Source organism: Protomyctophum bolini (genome assembly GCF_963924005.1).
Source record: "Protomyctophum bolini genome assembly, chromosome: 22".
NCBI lineage: Eukaryota > Metazoa > Chordata > Actinopteri > Myctophiformes > Myctophidae > Protomyctophum > Protomyctophum bolini.
This window is the reverse complement of record NC_137883.1, coordinates 32,714,817-32,739,090: the sequence shown is the minus strand read 5'-3', so window position 1 is coordinate 32,739,090 and position 24,274 is coordinate 32,714,817. Positions and strand designations below refer to the sequence as shown.

Sequence of the window (24,274 nt, the reverse complement as noted above, 5' to 3'; positions counted from 1 at the left end):
TAAAATACGGAACAACGTGCGTCCCGTATCAGTTCATTACGGGGCTCGTGACAGGCTGCAGACACGTGAGAGTTGAGACTACTAGCCGATTGCGCCGCTGCTCCTTCAGTTTCGTTGTTTACAAAATAAAGTTTATTTTTTATTATTGGGATTTGATCATTGAAGCAAATTCTAAACATATGGATGTAGCTGCAGAAGTTGTGTTGCTTAAAGGAATGCATAGTTGCGTTCTCCTCAACTGCTGCGCAGCAACAACAAAAATATAAAAATAATGAAAAAAAAAAGGAAGAAAGTCGTTCGACACGTCGATTTTCGGCCTCGATTCGTCAATTGGCCAAATATGAGTCGTTTGGCATCCCTACTCTAGACCAGAAAGCACGCTGGCTGGGCCAGGCTACCCGCCCCTCTAGACCAGAAAGCACGCTGGCTGGGCCAGGCTACCCGCCCCTCTAGACCAGAAAGCACGCTGGCTGGGCCAGGCTACCCGCCCCTCTAGACCAGAAAGCACGCTGGCTGGGCCAGGCTACCCGCCCCTCTAGACCAGGGCCAGGCGGTGGGCCAGGCGGTAACAAGATGACTCTCCCCGTTTCTGTTTTCCTCCCAGAATATTCCCCAGTGAGGGGTGGGAGAGGCTGGACAGCAGACGGCTGGACTTTGAATTTATCTAACTATAAACTTTCATGACAGCAGACAGCCTACCGTAAGTACAAATATAATTTATGAAAAGCTACTACAGTAAAGTCTGTTCACAGAAGTTGTAGGATATGTGTGGATTATCTGACGAGGTACCATTTGAGTGGGCAAAACCTTACATATTATACTAAATAATACTAAATTGTTTATAGGGTTAATATAAGTCAAAAAATATAGCCTTTCCACAGGAGTATCTTTTTATATTTTTCCAAAAAGAATACAAACAGCCAATAGCATATTACAAAGTTATCCCCCTCACTGGTGAAAATTCCGGGAGGAAAAACGGGCAAGCACTGGGGCGAGTCATCCAGTATTCGGCCAGGCTACCCGCCCCTCTAGACCAGAAAACACGCTGGCTGGGCCAGGCTACCCGCCCCTCTAGACCAGAAAGCACGCTGGCTGGGCCAGGCTGACCGCCACCCTAAACCAGAAAGCACGCTGGCTGGGCCAGGCTACCCGCCCCTGGGCATAACAGAAGTGTGCTTCAAAAAAAATAAATGACTCCAAACGCATTTTTAAAGATTCCTGTTAAGCTTGAAACTGAGCAGGTATAAAACTGCCTGTATCTACAGAATGCAACATGCTACAAACACAATTTTTTTTTCTGGTTAAAGAGGAAATGCTCCTCTGTCAATTGGTATATTCCGTGACATGTTCACATTATTACAGAAATATGCTATGGGTATATGAATGTGACTGGTCAAAAACGAGAGACTGACGTGCTAGACTGAAAAGTTCTAGACTCATTCAAATAGCTACATTTTGAAAACTAAAGATGGCAGAGATTTACTCTCTCTTCCAGGTGAAAGTAGAGGTTTATAGCTTTCATTTGCTATATAGTATGCCTCTGTCACTATAAAAGAGAATATGCTATGGGCATAACAGAAGTGTGCTTCAAAAAAAATAAATGACTCTAAACGCATTTTTAAAGATTCCTGTTAAGCTTGAAACTGAGCAGGTATAAAACTGCCTGTATCTACAGAATGCAACATACTACAAACACATTTTTTTTTTCTGGTTAAAGAGGAAATGCTCCTCTGTCAATTGGTATATTCCTTGACATGTTCACATTATTACAGAAATATGCTATGGGTATATGAATGTGACTGGTCAAAAACGAGAGACTGACGTGCTAGACTGAAAAGTTCTAGACTCATTCAAATAGCTACATTTTGAAAACTAAAGATGGCAGAGATTTACTCTCTCTTCCTGGTGAAAGTATAGGTTTATAGCTTTCATTTGCTATATAGTATGCCTCTGTCACTATAAAAGAGAATATGCTATGGGCATAACAGAAGTGTGCTTCAAAAAAAATAAATGACTCTAAACGCATTTTTAAAGATTCCTGTTAAGCTTGAAACTGAGCAGGTATAAAACTGCCTGTATCTACAGAATGCAACATACTACAAACACATTTTTCTTTTCTGGTTAAAGAGGAAATGCTCCTCTGTCAATTGGTATATTCCTTGACATGTTCACATTATTACAGAAATATGCTATGGGTATATGAATGTGACTGGTCAAAAACGAGAGACTGACGTGCTAGACTGAAAAGTTCTAGACTCATTCAAATAGCTACATTTTGAAAACTAAAGATGGCAGAGATTTACTCTCTCTTCCTGGTGAAAGTATAGGTTTATAGCTTTCATTTGCTATATAGTATGCCTCTGTCACTATAAAAGAGAATATGCTATGGGCATAACAGAAGTGTGCTTAAAAAAAAATAAATGACTCTAAACGCATTTTTAAAGATTCCTGTTAAGCTTGAAACTGAGCAGGTATAAAACTGCCTGTATCTACAGAATGCAACATACTACAAACACAATTTTTTTTTCTGGTTAAAGAGGAAATGCTCCTCTGTCAATTGGTATATTCCGTGACATGTTCACATTATTACAGAAATATGCTATGGGTATATGAATGTGACTGGTCAAAAACGAGAGACTGACGTGCTAGACTGAAAAGTTCTAGACTCATTCAAATAGCTACATTTTGAAAACTAAAGATGGCAGAGATTTACTCTCTCTTCCTGGTGAAAGTATAGGTTTATAGCTTTCATTTGCTATATAGTATGCCTCTGTCACTATAAAAGAGAATATGCTATGGGCATAACAGAAGTGTGCTTCAAAAAAAATAAATGACTCTAAACGCATTTTTAAAGATTCCTGTTAAGCTTGAAACTGAGCAGGTATAAAACTGCCTGTATCTACAGAATGCAACATACTACAAACACAATTTTTTTTTCTGGTTAAAGAGGAAATGCTCCTCTGTCAATTGGTATATTCCGTGACATGTTCACATTATTACAGAAATATGCTATGGGTATATGAATGTGACTGGTCAAAAACGAGAGACTGACGTGCTAGACTGAAAAGTTCTAGACTCATTCAAATAGCTACATTTTGAAAACTAAAGATGGCAGAGATTTACTCTCTCTTCCTGGTGAAAGTATAGGTTTATAGCTTTCATTTGCTATATAGTATGCCTCTGTCACTATAAAAGAGAATATGCTATGGGCATAACAGAAGTGTGCTTCAAAAAAAATAAATGACTCTAAACGCATTTTTAAAGATTCCTGTTAAGCTTGAAACTGAGCAGGTATAAAACTGCCTGTATCTACAGAATGCAACATACTACAAACACAATTTTTTTTTCTGGTTAAAGAGGAAATGCTCCTCTGTCAATTGGTATATTCCGTGACATGTTCACATTATTACAGAAATATGCTATGGGTATATGAATGTGACTGGTCAAAAACGAGAGACTGACGTGCTAGACTGAAAAGTTCTAGACTCATTCAAATAGCTACATTTTGAAAACTAAAGATGGCAGAGATTTACTCTCTCTTCCTGGTGAAAGTATAGGTTTATAGCTTTCATTTGCTATATAGTATGCCTCTGTCACTATAAAAGAGAATATGCTATGGGCATAACAGAAGTGTGCTTCAAAAAAAATAAATGACTCTAAACGCATTTTTAAAGATTCCTGTTAAGCTTGAAACTGAGCAGGTATAAAACTGCCTGTATCTACAGAATGCAACATACTACAAACACAATTTTTTTTCTGGTTAAAGAGGAAATGCTCCTCTGTCAATTGGTATATTCCGTGACATGTTCACATTATTACAGAAATATGCTATGGGTATATGAATGTGACTGGTCAAAAACGAGAGACTGACGTGCTAGACTGAAAAGTTCTAGACTCATTCAAATAGCTACATTTTGAAAACTAAAGATGGCAGAGATTTACTCTCTCTTCCTGGTGAAAGTATAGGTTTATAGCTTTCATTTGCTATATAGTATGCCTCTGTCACTATAAAAGAGAATATGCTATGGGCATAACAGAAGTGTGCTTCAAAAAAAATAAATGACTCTAAACGCATTTTTAAAGATTCCTGTTAAGCTTGAAACTGAGCAGGTATAAAACTCCCTGTATCTACAGAATGCAACATACTACAAACACAATTTTTTTTTCTGGTTAAAGAGGAAATGCTCCTCTGTCAATTGGTATATTCCGTGACATGTTCACATTATTACAGAAATATGCTATGGGTATATGAATGTGACTGGTCAAAAACGAGAGACTGACGTGCTAGACTGAAAAGTTCTAGACTCATTCAAATAGCTACATTTTGAAAACTAAAGATGGCAGAGATTTACTCTCTCTTCCTGGTGAAAGTATAGGTTTATAGCTTTCATTTGCTATATAGTATGCCTCTGTCACTATAAAAGAGAATATGCTATGGGCATAACAGAAGTGTGCTTCAAAAAAAATAAATTACTCTAAACGCATTTTTAAAGATTCCTGTTAAGCTTGAAACTGAGCAGGTATAAAACTGCCTGTATCTACAGAATGCAACATACTACAAACACAATTTTTTTTTCTGGTTAAATAGGAAATGCTCCTCTGTCAATTGGTATATTCCGTGACATGTTCACATTATTACAGAAATATGCTATGGGTATATGAATGTGACTGGTCAAAAACGAGAGACTGACGTGCTAGACTGAAAAGTTCTAGACTCATTCAAATAGCTACATTTTGAAAACTAAAGATGGCAGAGATTTACTCTCTCTTCCTGGTGAAAGTATAGGTTTATAGCTTTCATTTGCTATATAGTATGCCTCTGTCACTATAAAAGAGAATATGCTATGGGCATAACAGAAGTGTGCTTCAAAAAAAAAAATGACTCTAAACGCATTTTTAAAGATTCCTGTTAAGCTTGAAACTGAGCAGGTATAAAACTCCCTGTATCTACATAATGCAACATACTACAAACACAATTTTTTTTTCTGGTTAAAGAGGAAATGCTCCTCTGTCAATTGGTATATTCCGTGACATGTTCACATTATTACAGAAATATGCTATGGGTATATGAATGTGACTGGTCAAAAACGAGAGACTGACGTGCTAGACTGAAAAGTTCTAGACTCATTCAAATAGCTACATTTTGAAAACTAAAGATGGCAGAGATTTACTCTCTCTTCCTGGTGAAAGTATAGGTTTATAGCTTTCATTTGCTATATAGTATGCCTCTGTCACTATAAAAGAGAATATGCTATGGGCATAACAGAAGTGTGCTTCAAAATAAATAAATGACTCCAAACGCATTTTTAAAGATTCCTGTTAAGCTTGAAACTGAGCAGGTATAAAACTGCCTGTATCTACAGAATGCAACATACTACAAACACAATTGTTTTTTCTGGTTAAAGAGGAAATGCTCCTCTGTCAATTGGTATATTCCGTGACATGTTCACATTATTACAGAAATATGCTATGGGTATATGAATGTGACTGGTCAAAAACGAGAGACTGACGTGCTAGACTGAAAAGTTCTAGACTCATTCAAATAGCTACATTTTGAAAACTAAAGATGGCAGAGATTTACTCTCTCTTCCTGGTGAAAGTATAGGTTTATAGCTTTCATTTGCTATATAGTATGCCTCTGTCACTATAAAAGAGAATATGCTATGGGCATAACAGAAGTGTGCTTCAAAAAAAAATAATGACTCTAAACGCATTTTTAAAGATTCCTGTTAAGCTTGAAACTGAGCAGGTATAAAACTGCCTGTATCTACAGAATGCAACATACTACAAACACAATTTTTTTTTCTGGTTAAAGAGGAAATGCTCCTCTGTCAATTGGTATATTCCGTGACATGTTCACATTATTACAGAAATATGCTATGGGTATATGAATGTGACTGGTCAAAAACGAGAGACTGACATGCTAGACTGAAAAGTTCTAGACTCATTCAAATAGCTACATTTTGAAAACTAAAGATGGCAGAGATTTACTCTCTCTTCCTGGTGAAAGTATAGGTTTATAGCTTTCATTTGCTATATAGTATGCCTCTGTCACTATAAAAGAGAATATGCTATGGGCATAACAGAAGTGTGCTTCAAAAAAAATAAATGACTCTAAACGCATTTTTAAAGATTCCTGTTAAGCTTGAAACTGAGCAGGTATAAAACTGCCTGTATCTACAGAATGCAACATACTACAAACACAATTTTTTTTTCTGGTTAAAGAGGAAATGCTCCTCTGTCAATTGGTATATTCCGTGACATGTTCACATTATTACAGAAATATGCTATGGGTATATGAATGTGACTGGTCAAAAACGAGAGACTGACGTGCTAGACTGAAAAGTTCTAGACTCATTCAAATAGCTACATTTTGAAAACTAAAGATGGCAGAGATTTACTCTCTCTTCCTGGTGAAAGTATAGGTTTATAGCTTTCATTTGCTATATAGTATGCCTCTGTCACTATAAAAGAGAATATGCTATGGGCATAACAGAAGTGTGCTTCAAAAAAAATAAATGACTCTAAACGCATTTTTAAAGATTCCTGTTAAGCTTGAAACTGAGCAGGTATAAAACTGCCTGTATCTACAGAATGCAACATACTACAAACACAATTTTTTTTCTGGTTAAAGAGGAAATGCTCCTCTGTCAATTGGTATATTCCGTGACATGTTCACATTATTACAGAAATATGCTATGGGTATATGAATGTGACTGGTCAAAAACGAGAGACTGACGTGCTAGACTGAAAAGTTCTAGACTCATTCAAATAGCTACATTTTGAAAACTAAAGATGGCAGAGATTTACTCTCTCTTCCTGGTGAAAGTATAGGTTTATAGCTTTCATTTGCTATATAGTATGCCTCTGTCACTATAAAAGAGAATATGCTATGGGCATAACAGAAGTGTGCTTCAAAAAAAATAAATGACTCTAAACGCATTTTTAAAGATTCCTGTTAAGCTTGAAACTGAGCAGGTATAAAACTCCCTGTATCTACAGAATGCAACATACTACAAACACAATTTTTTTTTCTGGTTAAAGAGGAAATGCTCCTCTGTCAATTGGTATATTCCGTGACATGTTCACATTATTACAGAAATATGCTATGGGTATATGAATGTGACTGGTCAAAAACGAGAGACTGACGTGCTAGACTGAAAAGTTCTAGACTCATTCAAATAGCTACATTTTGAAAACTAAAGATGGCAGAGATTTACTCTCTCTTCCTGGTGAAAGTATAGGTTTATAGCTTTCATTTGCTATATAGTATGCCTCTGTCACTATAAAAGAGAATATGCTATGGGCATAACAGAAGTGTGCTTCAAAAAAAATAAATTACTCTAAACGCATTTTTAAAGATTCCTGTTAAGCTTGAAACTGAGCAGGTATAAAACTGCCTGTATCTACAGAATGCAACATACTACAAACACAATTTTTTTTTCTGGTTAAATAGGAAATGCTCCTCTGTCAATTGGTATATTCCGTGACATGTTCACATTATTACAGAAATATGCTATGGGTATATGAATGTGACTGGTCAAAAACGAGAGACTGACGTGCTAGACTGAAAAGTTCTAGACTCATTCAAATAGCTACATTTTGAAAACTAAAGATGGCAGAGATTTACTCTCTCTTCCTGGTGAAAGTATAGGTTTATAGCTTTCATTTGCTATATAGTATGCCTCTGTCACTATAAAAGAGAATATGCTATGGGCATAACAGAAGTGTGCTTCAAAAAAAAAAATGACTCTAAACGCATTTTTAAAGATTCCTGTTAAGCTTGAAACTGAGCAGGTATAAAACTCCCTGTATCTACAGAATGCAACATACTACAAACACAATTTTTTTTTCTGGTTAAAGAGGAAATGCTCCTCTGTCAATTGGTATATTCCGTGACATGTTCACATTATTACAGAAATATGCTATGGGTATATGAATGTGACTGGTCAAAAACGAGAGACTGACGTGCTAGACTGAAAAGTTCTAGACTCATTCAAATAGCTACATTTTGAAAACTAAAGATGGCAGAGATTTACTCTCTCTTCCTGGTGAAAGTATAGGTTTATAGCTTTCATTTGCTATATAGTATGCCTCTGTCACTATAAAAGAGAATATGCTATGGGCATAACAGAAGTGTGCTTCAAAAAAAATAAATTACTCTAAACGCATTTTTAAAGATTCCTGTTAAGCTTGAAACTGAGCAGGTATAAAACTGCCTGTATCTACAGAATGCAACATACTACAAACACAATTTTTTTTTCTGGTTAAATAGGAAATGCTCCTCTGTCAATTGGTATATTCCGTGACATGTTCACATTATTACAGAAATATGCTATGGGTATATGAATGTGACTGGTCAAAAACGAGAGACTGACGTGCTAGACTGAAAAGTTCTAGACTCATTCAAATAGCTACATTTTGAAAACTAAAGATGGCAGAGATTTACTCTCTCTTCCTGGTGAAAGTATAGGTTTATAGCTTTCATTTGCTATATAGTATGCCTCTGTCACTATAAAAGAGAATATGCTATGGGCATAACAGAAGTGTGCTTCAAAAAAAAAAATGACTCTAAACGCATTTTTAAAGATTCCTGTTAAGCTTGAAACTGAGCAGGTATAAAACTCCCTGTATCTACAGAATGCAACATACTACAAACACAATTTTTTTTTCTGGTTAAAGAGGAAATGCTCCTCTGTCAATTGGTATATTCCGTGACATGTTCACATTATTACAGAAATATGCTATGGGTATATGAATGTGACTGGTCAAAAACGAGAGACTGACGTGCTAGACTGAAAAGTTCTAGACTCATTCAAATAGCTACATTTTGAAAACTAAAGATGGCAGAGATTTACTCTCTCTTCCTGGTGAAAGTATAGGTTTATAGCTTTCATTTGCTATATAGTATGCCTCTGTCACTATAAAAGAGAATATGCTATGGGCATAACAGAAGTGTGCTTCAAAAAAAATAAATGACTCTAAACGCATTTTTAAAGATTCCTGTTAAGCTTGAAACTGAGCAGGTATAAAACTGCCTGTATCTACAGAATGCAACATACTACAAACACAATTTTTTTTTCTGGTTAAAGAGGAAATGCTCCTCTGTCAATTGGTATATTCCGTGACATGTTCACATTATTACAGAAATATGCTATGGGTATATGAATGTGACTGGTCAAAAACGAGAGACTGACGTGCTAGACTGAAAAGTTCTAGACTCATTCAAATAGCTACATTTTGAAAACTAAAGATGGCAGAGATTTACTCTCTCTTCCTGGTGAAAGTATAGGTTTATAGCTTTCATTTGCTATATAGTATGCCTCTGTCACTATAAAAGAGAATATGCTATGGGCATAACAGAAGTGTGCTTCAAAAAAAAATAATGACTCTAAACGCATTTTTAAAGATTCCTGTTAAGCTTGAAACTGAGCAGGTATAAAACTGCCTGTATCTACAGAATGCAACATACTACAAACACAATTTTTTTTCTGGTTAAAGAGGAAATGCTCCTCTGTCAATTGGTATATTCCGTGACATGTTCACATTATTACAGAAATATGCTATGGGTATATGAATGTGACTGGTCAAAAACGAGAGACTGACGTGCTAGACTGAAAAGTTCTAGACTCATTCAAATAGCTACATTTTGAAAACTAAAGATGGCAGAGATTTACTCTCTCTTCCTGGTGAAAGTATAGGTTTATAGCTTTCATTTGCTATATAGTATGCCTCTGTCACTATAAAAGAGAATATGCTATGGGCATAACAGAAGTGTGCTTCAAAATAAATAAATGACTCCAAACGCATTTTTAAAGATTCCTGTTAAGCTTGAAACTGAGCAGGTATAAAACTGCCTGTATCTACAGAATGCAACATACTACAAACACAATTTTTTTTTCTGGTTAAAGAGGAAATGCTCCTCTGTCAATTGGTATATTCCGTGACATGTTCACATTATTACAGAAATATGCTATGGGTATATGAATGTGACTGGTCAAAAACGAGAGACTGACGTGCTAGACTGAAAAGTTCTAGACTCATTCAAATAGCTACATTTTGAAAACTAAAGATGGCAGAGATTTACTCTCTCTTCCTGGTGAAAGTATAGGTTTATAGCTTTCATTTGCTATATAGTATGCCTCTGTCACTATAAAAGAGAATATGCTATGGGCATAACAGAAGTGTGCTTCAAAAAAAATAAATGACTCTAAACGCATTTTTAAAGATTCCTGTTAAGCTTGAAACTGAGCAGGTATAAAACTCCCTGTATCTACAGAATGCAACATACTACAAACACAATTTTTTTTTCTGGTTAAAGAGGAAATGCTCCTCTGTCAATTGGTATATTCCGTGACATGTTCACATTATTACAGAAATATGCTATGGGTATATGAATGTGACTGGTCAAAAACGAGAGACTGACGTGCTAGACTGAAAAGTTCTAGACTCATTCAAATAGCTACATTTTGAAAACTAAAGATGGCAGAGATTTACTCTCTCTTCCTGGTGAAAGTATAGGTTTATAGCTTTCATTTGCTATATAGTATGCCTCTGTCACTATAAAAGAGAATATGCTATGGGCATAACAGAAGTGTGCTTCAAAAAAAATAAATGACTCTAAACGCATTTTTAAAGATTCCTGTTAAGCTTGAAACTGAGCAGGTATAAAACTGCCTGTATCTACAGAATGCAACATACTACAAACACAATTTTTTTTTCTGGTTAAAGAGGAAATGCTCCTCTGTCAATTGGTATATTCCGTGACATGTTCACATTATTACAGAAATATGCTATGGGTATATGAATGTGACTGGTCAAAAACGAGAGACTGACGTGCTAGACTGAAAAGTTCTAGACTCATTCAAATAGCTACATTTTGAAAACTAAAGATGGCAGAGATTTACTCTCTCTTCCTGGTGAAAGTATAGGTTTATAGCTTTCATTTGCTATATAGTATGCCTCTGTCACTATAAAAGAGAATATGCTATGGGCATAACAGAAGTGTGCTTCAAAAAAAATAAATGACTCTAAACGCATTTTTAAAGATTCCTGTTAAGCTTGAAACTGAGCAGGTATAAAACTGCCTGTATCTACAGAATGCAACATACTACAAACACAATTTTTTTTTCTGGTTAAAGAGGAAATGCTCCTCTGTCAATTGGTATATTCCGTGACATGTTCACATTATTACAGAAATATGCTATGGGTATATGAATGTGACTGGTCAAAAACGAGAGACTGACGTGCTAGACTGAAAAGTTCTAGACTCATTCAAATAGCTACATTTTGAAAACTAAAGATGGCAGAGATTTACTCTCTCTTCCTGGTGAAAGTATAGGTTTATAGCTTTCATTTGCTATATAGTATGCCTCTGTCACTATAAAAGAGAATATGCTATGGGCATAACAGAAGTGTGCTTCAAATAAAATAAATGACTCTAAACGCATTTTTAAAGATTCCTGTTAAGCTTGAAACTGAGCAGGTATAAAACTGCCTGTATCTACAGAATGCAACATACTACAAACACAATTTTTTTTTCTGGTTAAAGAGGAAATGCTCCTCTGTCAATTGGTATATTCCGTGACATGTTCACATTATTACAGAAATATGCTATGGGTATATGAATGTGACTGGTCAAAAACGAGAGACTGACGTGCTAGACTGAAAAGTTCTAGACTCATTCAAATAGCTACATTTTGAAAACTAAAGATGGCAGAGATTTACTCTCTCTTCCTGGTGAAAGTATAGGTTTATAGCTTTCATTTGCTATATAGTATGCCTCTGTCACTATAAAAGAGAATATGCTATGGGCATAACAGAAGTGTGCTTCAAAAAAAATAAATGACTCTAAACGCATTTTTAAAGATTCCTGTTAAGCTTGAAACTGAGCAGGTATAAAACTGCCTGTATCTACAGAATGCAACATACTACAAACACAATTTTTTTTCTGGTTAAAGAGGAAATGCTCCTCTGTCAATTGGTATATTCCGTGACATGTTCACATTATTACAGAAATATGCTATGGGTATATGAATGTGACTGGTCAAAAACGAGAGACTGACGTGCTAGACTGAAAAGTTCTAGACTCATTCAAATAGCTACATTTTGAAAACTAAAGATGGCAGAGATTTACTCTCTCTTCCTGGTGAAAGTATAGGTTTATAGCTTTCATTTGCTATATAGTATGCCTCTGTCACTATAAAAGAGAATATGCTATGGGCATAACAGAAGTGTGCTTCAAAAAAAATAAATGACTCTAAACGCATTTTTAAAGATTCCTGTTAAGCTTGAAACTGAGCAGGTATAAAACTCCCTGTATCTACAGAATGCAACATACTACAAACACAATTTTTTTTTCTGGTTAAAGAGGAAATGCTCCTCTGTCAATTGGTATATTCCGTGACATGTTCACATTATTACAGAAATATGCTATGGGTATATGAATGTGACTGGTCAAAAACGAGAGACTGACGTGCTAGACTGAAAAGTTCTAGACTCATTCAAATAGCTACATTTTGAAAACTAAAGATGGCAGAGATTTACTCTCTCTTCCTGGTGAAAGTATAGGTTTATAGCTTTCATTTGCTATATAGTATGCCTCTGTCACTATAAAAGAGAATATGCTATGGGCATAACAGAAGTGTGCTTCAAAAAAAATAAATGACTCTAAACGCATTTTTAAAGATTCCTGTTAAGCTTGAAACTGAGCAGGTATAAAACTGCCTGTATCTACAGAATGCAACATACTACAAACACAATTTTTTTTTCTGGTTAAAGAGGAAATGCTCCTCTGTCAATTGGTATATTCCGTGACATGTTCACATTATTACAGAAATATGCTATGGGTATATGAATGTGACTGGTCAAAAACGAGAGACTGACGTGCTAGACTGAAAAGTTCTAGACTCATTCAAATAGCTACATTTTGAAAACTAAAGATGGCAGAGATTTACTCTCTCTTCCTGGTGAAAGTATAGGTTTATAGCTTTCATTTGCTATATAGTATGCCTCTGTCACTATAAAAGAGAATATGCTATGGGCATAACAGAAGTGTGCTTCAAATAAAATAAATGACTCTAAACGCATTTTTAAAGATTCCTGTTAAGCTTGAAACTGAGCAGGTATAAAACTGCCTGTATCTACAGAATGCAACATACTACAAACACAATTTTTTTTTCTGGTTAAAGAGGAAATGCTCCTCTGTCAATTGGTATATTCCGTGACATGTTCACATTATTACAGAAATATGCTATGGGTATATGAATGTGACTGGTCAAAAACGAGAGACTGACGTGCTAGACTGAAAAGTTCTAGACTCATTCAAATAGCTACATTTTGAAAACTAAAGATGGCAGAGATTTACTCTCTCTTCCTGGTGAAAGTATAGGTTTATAGCTTTCATTTGCTATATAGTATGCCTCTGTCACTATAAAAGAGAATATGCTATGGGCATAACAGAAGTGTGCTTCAAAAAAAATAAATGACTCTAAACGCATTTTTAAAGATTCCTGTTAAGCTTGAAACTGAGCAGGTATAAAACTGCCTGTATCTACAGAATGCAACATACTACAAACACAATTTTTTTTCTGGTTAAAGAGGAAATGCTCCTCTGTCAATTGGTATATTCCGTGACATGTTCACATTATTACAGAAATATGCTATGGGTATATGAATGTGACTGGTCAAAAACGAGAGACTGACGTGCTAGACTGAAAAGTTCTAGACTCATTCAAATAGCTACATTTTGAAAACTAAAGATGGCAGAGATTTACTCTCTCTTCCTGGTGAAAGTATAGGTTTATAGCTTTCATTTGCTATATAGTATGCCTCTGTCACTATAAAAGAGAATATGCTATGGGCATAACAGAAGTGTGCTTCAAAAAAAATAAATGACTCTAAACGCATTTTTAAAGATTCCTGTTAAGCTTGAAACTGAGCAGGTATAAAACTCCCTGTATCTACAGAATGCAACATACTACAAACACAATTTTTTTTTCTGGTTAAAGAGGAAATGCTCCTCTGTCAATTGGTATATTCCGTGACATGTTCACATTATTACAGAAATATGCTATGGGTATATGAATGTGACTGGTCAAAAACGAGAGACTGACGTGCTAGACTGAAAAGTTCTAGACTCATTCAAATAGCTACATTTTGAAAACTAAAGATGGCAGAGATTTACTCTCTCTTCCTGGTGAAAGTATAGGTTTATAGCTTTCATTTGCTATATAGTATGCCTCTGTCACTATAAAAGAGAATATGCTATGGGCATAACAGAAGTGTGCTTCAAAAAAAATAAATTACTCTAAACGCATTTTTAAAGATTCCTGTTAAGCTTGAAACTGAGCAGGTATAAAACTGCCTGTATCTACAGAATGCAACATACTACAAACACAATTTTTTTTTCTGGTTAAATAGGAAATGCTCCTCTGTCAATTGGTATATTCCGTGACATGTTCACATTATTACAGAAATATGCTATGGGTATATGAATGTGACTGGTCAAAAACGAGAGACTGACGTGCTAGACTGAAAAGTTCTAGACTCATTCAAATAGCTACATTTTGAAAACTAAAGATGGCAGAGATTTACTCTCTCTTCCTGGTGAAAGTATAGGTTTATAGCTTTCATTTGCTATATAGTATGCCTCTGTCACTATAAAAGAGAATATGCTATGGGCATAACAGATGTGTGCTTCAAAAAAAATAAATTACTCTAAACGCATTTTTAAAGATTCCTGTTAACACATTTAGTACATAACACGTCCTGAAACGTCATAAGGATTGGAACCGAGAGGTGCCTTAGACGTCTGTGGACGTCCTAGCGACGTCCAAACGACGCGGGGCGAGATAATAATATTCAGAATAATTACTTCTTTTTTTTTTGGCATTTCGCTTTTCGCTTGCCGTATGCTAACGCTCTGTGAAACTATTAGCTTGTCATTGACTCCCATGTTAGCGCGGCGGAAAGAATGACTCGTATCTCCTCATCCAGGGCGCTCTCCGTGGTGATGAATGGATCGATATGCTGGCGCTGCGTTTCTGCTCCTCATCCGTCTCTCCCGCAAAATATGAACTCTTTTTGTAGCGTATATAAATATATTAAGATGATCGGAGATTGTGATGGCACTTTGTCAGTCAACTTTTTTAAGAAAGTATTTCCGGTTCATGGCTTTCAAAATGGAAGCGATCACTACTCTGGCGATTACTCCGGCGCAAGCTGCGCCTTTATTTTGATGCAGTTCCGGTACTAAATGTGTTAAGCTTGAAACTGAGCAGGTATAAAACTGCCTGTATCTACAGAATGCAACATACTACAAACACAATTTTTTTTTCTGGTTAAATAGGAAATGCTCCTCTGTCAATTGGTATATTCCGTGACATGTTCACATTATTACAGAAATATGCTATGGGTATATGAATGTGACTGGTCAAAAACGAGAGACTGACGTGCTAGACTGAAAAGTTCTAGACTCATTCAAATAGCTACATTTTGAAAACTAAAGATGGCAGAGATTTACTCTCTCTTCCTGGTGAAAGTATAGGTTTATAGCTTTCATTTGCTATATAGTATGCCTCTGTCACTATAAAAGAGAATATGCTATGGGCATAACAGAAGTGTGCTTCAAAAAAAAAATGACTCTAAACGCATTTTTAAAGATTCCTGTTAAGCTTGAAACTGAGCAGGTATAAAACTCCCTGTATCTACAGAATGCAACATACTACAAACACAATTTTTTTTTCTGGTTAAAGAGGAAATGCTCCTCTGTCAATTGGTATATTCCGTGACATGTTCACATTATTACAGAAATATGCTATGGGTATATGAATGTGACTGGTCAAAAACGAGAGACTGACGTGCTAGACTGAAAAGTTCTAGACTCATTCAAATAGCTACATTTTGAAAACTAAAGATGGCAGAGATTTACTCTCTCTTCCTGGTGAAAGTATAGGTTTATAGCTTTCATTTGCTATATAGTATGCCTCTGTCACTATAAAAGAGAATATGCTATGGGCATAACAGAAGTGTGCTTCAAAATAAATAAATGACTCCAAACGCATTTTTAAAGATTCCTGTTAAGCTTGAAACTGAGCAGGTATAAAACTGCCTGTATCTACAGAATGCAACATACTACAAACACAATTTTTTTTTCTGGTTAAAGAGGAAATGCTCCTCTGTCAATTGGTATATTCCGTGACATGTTCACATTATTACAGAAATATGCTATGGGTATATGAATGTGACTGGTCAAAAACGAGAGACTGACGTGCTAGACTGAAAAGTTCTAGACTCATTCAAATAGCTACATTTTGAAAACTAAAGATGGCAGAGATTTACTCTCTCTTCCTGGTGAAAGTATAGGTTTATAGCTTTCATTTGCTATATAGTATGCCTCTGTCACTATAAAAGAGAATATGCTATGGGCATAACAGAAGTGTGCTTCAAAAAAAATAAATGACTCTAAACGCATTTTTAAAGATTCCTGTTAAGCTTGAAACTGAGCAGGTATAAAACTCCCTGTATCTACAGAATGCAACATACTACAAACACAATTTTTTTTTCTGGTTAAAGAGGAAATGCTCCTCTGTCAATTGGTATATTCCGTGACATGTTCACATTATTACAGAAATATGCTATGGGTATATGAATGTGACTGGTCAAAAACGAGAGACTGACGTGCTAGACTGAAAAGTTCTAGACTCATTCAAATAGCTACATTTTGAAAACTAAAGATGGCAGAGATTTACTCTCTCTTCCTGGTGAAAGTATAGGTTTATAGCTTTCATTTGCTATATAGTATGCCTCTGTCACTATAAAAGAGAATATGCTATGGGCATAACAGAAGTGTGCTTCAAAAAAAATAAATTACTCTAAACGCATTTTTAAAGATTCCTGTTAAGCTTGAAACTGAGCAGGTATAAAACTGCCTGTATCTACAGAATGCAACATACTACAAACACAATTTTTTTTTCTGGTTAAATAGGAAATGCTCCTCTGTCAATTGGTATATTCCGTGACATGTTCACATTATTACAGAAATATGCTATGGGTATATGAATGTGACTGGTCAAAAACGAGAGACTGACGTGCTAGACTGAAAAGTTCTAGACTCATTCAAATAGCTACATTTTGAAAACTAAAGATGGCAGAGATTTACTCTCTCTTCCTGGTGAAAGTATAGGTTTATAGCTTTCATTTGCTATATAGTATGCCTCTGTCACTATAAAAGAGAATATGCTATGGGCATAACAGATGTGTGCTTCAAAAAAAATAAATTACTCTAAACGCATTTTTAAAGATTCCTGTTAACACATTTAGTACATAACACGTCCTGAAACGTCATAAGGATTGGAACCGAGAGGTGCCTTAGACGTCTGTGGACGTCCTAGCGACGTCCAAACGACGCGGGGCGAGATAATAATATTCAGAATAATTACTTCTTTTTTTTTTGGCATTTCGCTTTTCGCTTGCCGTATGCTAACGCTCTGTGAAACTATTAGCTTGTCATTGACTCCCATGTTAGCGCGGCGGAAAGAATGACTCGTATCTCCTCATCCAGGGCGCTCTCCGTGGTGATGAATGGATCGATATGCTGGCGCTGCGTTTCTGCTCCTCATCCGTCTCTCCCGCAAAATATGAACTCTTTTTGTAGCGTATATAAATATATTAAGATGATCGGAGATTGTGATGGCACTTTGTCAGTCAACTTTTTTAAGAAAGTATTTCCGGTTCATGGCTTTCAAAATGGAAGCGATCACTACTCTGGCGATTACTCCGGCGCAAGCTGCGCCTTTATTTTGATGCAGTTCCGGTACTAAATGTGTTAAGCTTGAAACTGAGCAGGTATAAAACTGCCTGTATCTACAGAATGCAACATACTACAAACACAATTTTTTTTTCTGGTTAAATAGGAAATGCTCCTCTGTCAATTGGTATATTCCGTGACATGTTCACATTATTACAGAAATATGCTATGGGTATATGAATGTGACTGGTCAAAAACGAGAGACTGACGTGCTAGACTGAAAAGTTCTAGACTCATTCAAATAGCTACATTTTGAAAACTAAAGATGGCAGAGATTTACTCTCTCTTCCTGGTGAAAGTATAGGTTTATAGCTTTCATTTGCTATATAGTATGCCTCTGTCACTATAAAAGAGAATATGCTATGGGCATAACAGAAGTGTGCTTCAAAAAAAAAATGACTCTAAACGCATTTTTAAAGATTCCTGTTAAGCTTGAAACTGAGCAGGTATAAAACTCCCTGTATCTACAGAATGCAACATACTACAAACACAATTTTTTTTTCTGGTTAAAGAGGAAATGCTCCTCTGTCAATTGGTATATTCCGTGACATGTTCACATTATTACAGAAATATGCTATGGGTATATGAATGTGACTGGTCAAAAACGAGAGACTGACGTGCTAGACTGAAAAGTTCTAGACTCATTCAAATAGCTACATTTTGAAAACTAAAGATGGCAGAGATTTACTCTCTCTTCCTGGTGAAAGTATAGGTTTATAGCTTTCATTTGCTATATAGTATGCCTCTGTCACTATAAAAGAGAATATGCTATGGGCATAACAGAAGTGTGCTTCAAAATAAATAAATGACTCCAAACGCATTTTTAAAGATTCCTGTTAAGCTTGAAACTGAGCAGGTATAAAACTGCCTGTATCTACAGAATGCAACATACTACAAACACAATTTTTTTTTCTGGTTAAAGAGGAAATGCTCCTCTGTCAATTGGTATATTCCGTGACATGTTCACATTATTACAGAAATATGCTATGGGTATATGAATGTGACTGGTCAAAAACGAGAGACTGACGTGCTAGACTGAAAAGTTCTAGACTCATTCAAATAGCTACATTTTGAAAACTAAAGATGGCAGAGATTTACTCTCTCTTCCTGGTGAAAGTATAGGTTTATAGCTTTCATTTGCTATATAGTATGCCTCTGTCACTATAAAAGAGAATATGCTATGGGCATAACAGAAGTGTGCTTCAAAAAAAATAAATGACTCTAAACGCATTTTTAAAGATTCCTGTTAAGCTTGAAACTGAGCAGGTATAAAACTCCCTGTATCTACAGAATGCAACATACTACAAACACAATTTTTTTTTCTGGTTAAAGAGGAAATGCTCCTCTGTCAATTGGTATATTCCGTGACATGTTCACATTATTACAGAAATATGCTATGGGTATATGAATGTGACTGGTCAAAAACGAGAGACTGACGTGCTAGACTGAAAAGTTCTAGACTCATTCAAATAGCTACATTTTGAAAACTAAAGATGGCAGAGATTTACTCTCTCTTCCTGGTGAAAGTATAGGTTTATAGCTTTCATTTGCTATATAGTATGCCTCTGTCACTATAAAAGAGAATATGCTATGGGCATAACAGAAGTGTGCTTCAAAAAAAATAAATGACTCCAAACGCATTTTTAAAGATTCCTGTTAAGCTTGAAACTGAGCAGGTATAAAACTGCCTGTATCTACAGAATGCAACATACTACAAACACAATTTTTTTTTCTGGTTAAAGAGGAAATGCTCCTCTGTCAATTGGTATATTCCGTGACATGTTCACATTATTACAGAAATATGCTATGGGTATATGAATGTGACTGGTCAAAAACGAGAGACTGACGTGCTAGACTGAAAAGTTCTAGACTCATTCAAATAGCTACATTTTGAAAACTAAAGATGGCAGAGATTTACTCTCTCTTCCTGGTGAAAGTATAGGTTTATAGCTTTCATTTGCTATATAGTATGCCTCTGTCACTATAAAAGAGAATATGCTATGGGCATAACAGAAGTGTGCTTCAAAAAAAATAAATGACTCTAAACGCATTTTTAAAGATTCCTGTTAAGCTTGAAACTGAGCAGGTATAAAACTGCCTGTATCTACAGAATGCAACATACTACAAACACAATTTTTTTTTCTGGTTAAAGAGGAAATGCTCCTCTGTCAATTGGTATATTCCGTGACATGTTCACATTATTACAGAAATATGCTATGGGTATATGAATGTGACTGGTCAAAAACGAGAGACTGACGTGCTAGACTGAAAAGTTCTAGACTCATTCAAATAGCTACATTTTGAAAACTAAAGATGGCAGAGATTTACTCTCTCTTCCTGGTGAAAGTATAGGTTTATAGCTTTCATTTGCTATATAGTATGCCTCTGTCACTATAAAAGAGAATATGCTATGGGCATAACAGAAGTGTGCTTCAAAAAAAATAAATGACTCCAAACGCATTTTTAAAGATTCCTGTTAAGCTTGAAACTGAGCAGGTATAAAACTGCCTGTATCTACAGAATGCAACATACTACAAACACAATTTTTTTTTCTGGTTAAAGAGGAAATGCTCCTCTGTCAATTGGTATATTCCGTGACATGTTCACATTATTACAGAAATATGCTATGGGTATATGAATGTGACTGGTCAAAAACGAGAGACTGACGTGCTAGACTGAAAAGTTCTAGACTCATTCAAATAGCTACATTTTGAAAACTAAAGATGGCAGAGATTTACTCTCTCTTCCTGGTGAAAGTATAGGTTTATAGCTTTCATTTGCTATATAGTATGCCTCTGTCACTATAAAAGAGAATATGCTATGGGCATAACAGAAGTGTGCTTCAAAAAAAATAAATGACTCTAAACGCATTTTTAAAGATTCCTGTTAAGCTTGAAACTGAGCAGGTATAAAACTGCCTGTATCTACAGAATGCAACATACTACAAACACAATTTTTTTTTCTGGTTAAAGAGGAAATGCTCCTCTGTCAATTGGTATATTCCGTGACATGTTCACATTATTACAGAAATATGCTATGGGTATATGAATGTGACTGGTCAAAAACGAGAGACTGACGTGCTAGACTGAAAAGTTCTAGACTCATTCAAATAGCTACATTTTGAAAACTAAAGATGGCAGAGATTTACTCTCTCTTCCTGGTGAAAGTATAGGTTTATAGCTTTCATTTGCTATATAGTATGCCTCTGTCACTATAAAAGAGAATATGCTATGGGCATAACAGAAGTGTGCTTCAAAAAAAATAAATGACTCTAAACGCATTTTTAAAGATTCCTGTTAAGCTTGAAACTGAGCAGGTATAAAACTGCCTGTATCTACAGAATGCAACATACTACAAACACAATTTTTTTTTCTGGTTAAAGAGGAAATGCTCCTCTGTCAATTGGTATATTCCGTGACATGTTCACATTATTACAGAAATATGCTATGGGTATATGAATGTGACTGGTCAAAAACGAGAGACTGACGTGCTAGACTGAAAAGTTCTAGACTCATTCAAATAGCTACATTTTGAAAACTAAAGATGGCAGAGATTTACTCTCTCTTCCTGGTGAAAGTATAGGTTTATAGCTTTCATTTGCTATATAGTATGCCTCTGTCACTATAAAAGAGAATATGCTATGGGCATAACAGAAGTGTGCTTCAAAAAAAATAAATGACTCTAAACGCATTTTTAAAGATTCCTGTTAAGCTTGAAACTGAGCAGGTATAAAACTCCCTGTATCTACAGAATGCAACATACTACAAACACAATTTTTTTTTCTGGTTAAAGAGGAAATGCTCCTCTGTCAATTGGTATATTCCGTGACATGTTCACATTATTACAGAAATATGCTATGGGTATATGAATGTGACTGGTCAAAAACGAGAGACTGACGTGCTAGACTGAAAAGTTCTAGACTCATTCAAATAGCTACATTTTGAAAACTAAAGATGGCAGAGATTTACTCTCTCTTCCTGGTGAAAGTATAGGTTTATAGCTTTCATTTGCTATATAGTATGCCTCTGTCACTATAAAAGAGAATATGCTATGGGCATAACAGAAGTGTGCTTCAAAAAAAATAAATGACTCTAAACGCATTTTTAAAGATTCCTGTTAAGCTTGAAACTGAGCAGGTATAAAACTGCCTGTATCTACAGAATGCAACATACTACAAACACAATTTTTTTTCTGGTTAAAGAGGAAATGCTCCTCTGTCAATTGGTATATTCCGTGACATGTTCACATTATTACAGAAATATGCTATGGGTATATGAATGTGACTGGTCAAAAACGAGAGACTGACGTGCTAGACTGAAAAGTTCTAGACTCATTCAAATAGCTACATTTTGAAAACTAAAGATGGCAGAGATTTACTCTCTCTTCCTGGTGAAAGTATAGGTTTATAGCTTTCATTTGCTATATAGTATGCCTCTGTCACTATAAAAGAGAATATGCTATGGGCATAACAGAAGTGTGCTTCAAAAAAAATAAATGACTCCAAACGCATTTTTAAAGATTCCTGTTAAGCTTGAAACTGAGCAGGTATAAAACTGCCTGTATCTACAGAATGCAACATACTACAAACACAATTTTTTTTTCTGGTTAAAGAGGAAATGCTCCTCTGTCAATTGGTATAATCCGTGACATGTTCACATTATTACAGAAATATGCTATGGGTATATGAATGTGACTGGTCAAAAACGAGAGACTGACGTGCTAGACTGAAAAGTTCTAGACTCATTCAAATAGCTACATTTTGAAAACTAAAGATGGCAGAGATTTACTCTCTCTTCCTGGTGAAAGTATAGGTTTATAGCTTTCATTTGCTATATAGTATGCCTCTGTCACTATAAAAGAGAATATGCTATGGGCATAACAGAAGTGTGCTTCAAAAAAAATAAATGACTCTAAACGCATTTTTAAAGATTCCTGTTAAGCTTGAAACTGAGCAGGTATAAAACTGCCTGTATCTACAGAATGCAACATACTACAAACACAATTTTTTTTTCTGGTTAAAGAGGAAATGCTCCTCTGTCAATTGGTATATTCCGTGACATGTTCACATTATTACAGAAATATGCTATGGGTATATGAATGTGACTGGTCAAAAACGAGAGACTGACGTGCTAGACTGAAAAGTTCTAGACTCATTCAAATAGCTACATTTTGAAAACTAAAGATGGCAGAGATTTACTCTCTCTTCCTGGTGAAAGTATAGGTTTATAGCTTTCATTTGCTATATAGTATGCCTCTGTCACTATAAAAGAGAATATGCTATGGGCATAACAGAAGTGTGCTTCAAAAAAAATAAATGACTCCAAACGCATTTTTAAAGATTCCTGTTAAGCTTGAAACTGAGCAGGTATAAAACTGCCTGTATCTACAGAATGCAACATACTACAAACACATTTTTTTTTTCTGGTTAAAGAGGAAATGCTCCTCTGTCAATTGGTATATTCCGTGACATGTTCACTTTATTACAGAAATATGCTATGGGTATATGAATGTGACTGGTCAAAAACGAGAGACTGACGTGCTAGACTGAAAAGTTCTAGACTCATTCAAATAGCTACATTTTGAAAACTAAAGATGGCAGAGATTTACTCTCTCTTCCTGGTGAAAGTATAGGTTTATAGCTTTCATTTGCTATATAGTATGCCTCTGTCACTATAAAAGAGAATATGCTATGGGCATAACAGAAGTGTGCTTCAAAAAAAATAAATGACTCCAAACGCATCAGAAAGCACGCTGGCTGGGCCAGGCTACCCGCCCCTCTAGACCAGAAAGCATGCTGGCTGGGCCAGGCTACCCGCCCCTCTAGACCAGAAAGCACGCTGGCTGGGCCAGGCTACCCGCCCCTCTAGACCAGAAAGCACGCTGGCTGGGCCAGGCTACCCGCCCCTCTAGACCAGAAAGCACGCTGGCTGGGCCAGGCTACCCGCCCCTCTAGACCAGAAAGCACGCTGGCTGGGCCAGGCTACCTGCCCCTCTAGACCAGGAAGGGAGTGGACCCACCTGGTCACCACCTGGTGTGTGTAGACTCTGTTTGGACTTCCGAAGGCTTTGGCCAGCCCAAAATCTGCCAGCTTCAACACGCCACTCCCGTCCAGCAGAAGATTATTGGGTTTCAGATCCTAGAGGGACAAATAAAACACATTCACAATAATAATAATAATAATAACACACATTCACAATAATAAATAATAATAAAACACATTCACAATAAATAAATAATAATAAAAACACACATTCACAATCTGTTAATTTAGAAAACTGAATGAACACTAAATAAAAACTAGGCTATGATGACTAAAGCTATGACTATTAATGTACTGACTATTAATGTAATGACTATTAATGTACTGACTATTAATGTACTGACAATTAATGTACTGACAATTAAGAGACTCTCGATCTCTCTCTCTGTATGTATGTAATGCGAGTGTCTCTCAGCCGGTGCAG

At 35.9% G+C, this 24,274-nt stretch overlaps 1 protein-coding gene across 2 annotated transcripts in view; it reads right to left on the bottom strand.

The window, feature by feature from the left end:
• Window positions 1-24,274, bottom strand: part of cdk7 (cyclin-dependent kinase 7) — a 42,120-nt gene that overhangs the window by 7,889 nt on the left and 9,957 nt on the right. For both annotated transcript variants that reach the window (XM_080755373.1, XM_080755374.1), the window contains one exon: window positions 23,828-23,946. In XM_080755373.1, coding sequence (XP_080611499.1) covers window positions 23,828-23,946 — 119 coding nt within the window. The remainder of the gene's footprint in view (window positions 1-23,827; window positions 23,947-24,274) is intronic.